General features: G+C 55.8%; 1 protein-coding gene across 1 annotated transcript in view; it reads left to right on the top strand.

Annotated features, from left to right (window-relative positions):
• NR4A2 (nuclear receptor subfamily 4, group A, member 2) overlaps positions 1-796 on the top strand; it is an 8,192-nt gene that overhangs the window by 3,086 nt on the left and 4,310 nt on the right. Inside the window, exon 3 of the mRNA XM_010840029.1 lies at positions 8-157. Within this exon, the coding sequence (XP_010838331.1) occupies positions 8-157 (150 nt within the window). The remainder of the gene's footprint in view (positions 1-7; positions 158-796) is intronic.

The following is a 796-nucleotide window of genomic DNA, read 5'->3' as shown; positions in this document are numbered from 1 at the left end:
CTGGCAGGCCGCGTCGCAGCTGCTCGATACGCAGGTGCCCTCCCCACCGTCGCGGGGCTCCCCCTCCAATGAAGGGCTGTGCGCTGTGTGCGGCGACAACGCGGCCTGCCAGCACTACGGCGTGCGCACCTGTGAGGGCTGCAAAGGGTTCTTTAAGGTGAGCCAGGTCGGGGGCGGAGGAGGCAGCTAGGGGCCCCCTACTGCCCAGAGCCTCAGAGTGCTTGCTCCGCTGGGGCGCAGGCTTCGGACTCTAACTGGTCTCCAGCGACTCCCCGGGTCCCTGGAAGCTGCCTTGCCGCCGCCCCTGGGCTGTGGCGGGGGTTTCTGGGTGCCTGAGAAAGGCAAGTAGGAAGGCGGGGAGACCCGGGGTCGCATCTCCTCACGAGGCCGACCCTGGCCGCCCCCCGCCTGAAGTTGCTGGAGCTGAGGTGGAAGAGGGTCATTTGCATGTGCTAGGAGCTGTCTTCTTGGTTCAGATTGAAATTGGTTAGGACAGAGAACCGTGTCTGAGCTAACCAAGTGGAACAGAATTCCCTGTGGTCAAATTAAGTGATCTCTTTATTTCGCCATCCTGATTGAATAATCTTATCATTTTAAATAGAGAAGGTCTCTAAGGAATGTAAATAATATGAATGCCCACGAATTTGTATTTACTGAGCGTCTCCTTCTCCTTCTCTTGGCATATAAAACACAGCAAGGAGCGGAAGGTTAGCTCAAATGTTAACGCTATCAATTTTCTTCTGTTAAATGCCCTGGGGGAGGGGAAAGAAAAGAGAGAGAAAGGAAAAAGGAAAGG

This window comes from Bison bison, unplaced genomic scaffold, assembly GCF_000754665.1.
Source record: "Bison bison bison isolate TAMUID 2011002044 unplaced genomic scaffold, Bison_UMD1.0 scf7180017864139, whole genome shotgun sequence".
Taxonomy (NCBI): domain Eukaryota; kingdom Metazoa; phylum Chordata; class Mammalia; order Artiodactyla; family Bovidae; genus Bison; species Bison bison.
Note: the sequence above shows the minus strand (reverse complement) of the source record. Positions and strands in the feature narration are given on the sequence as shown.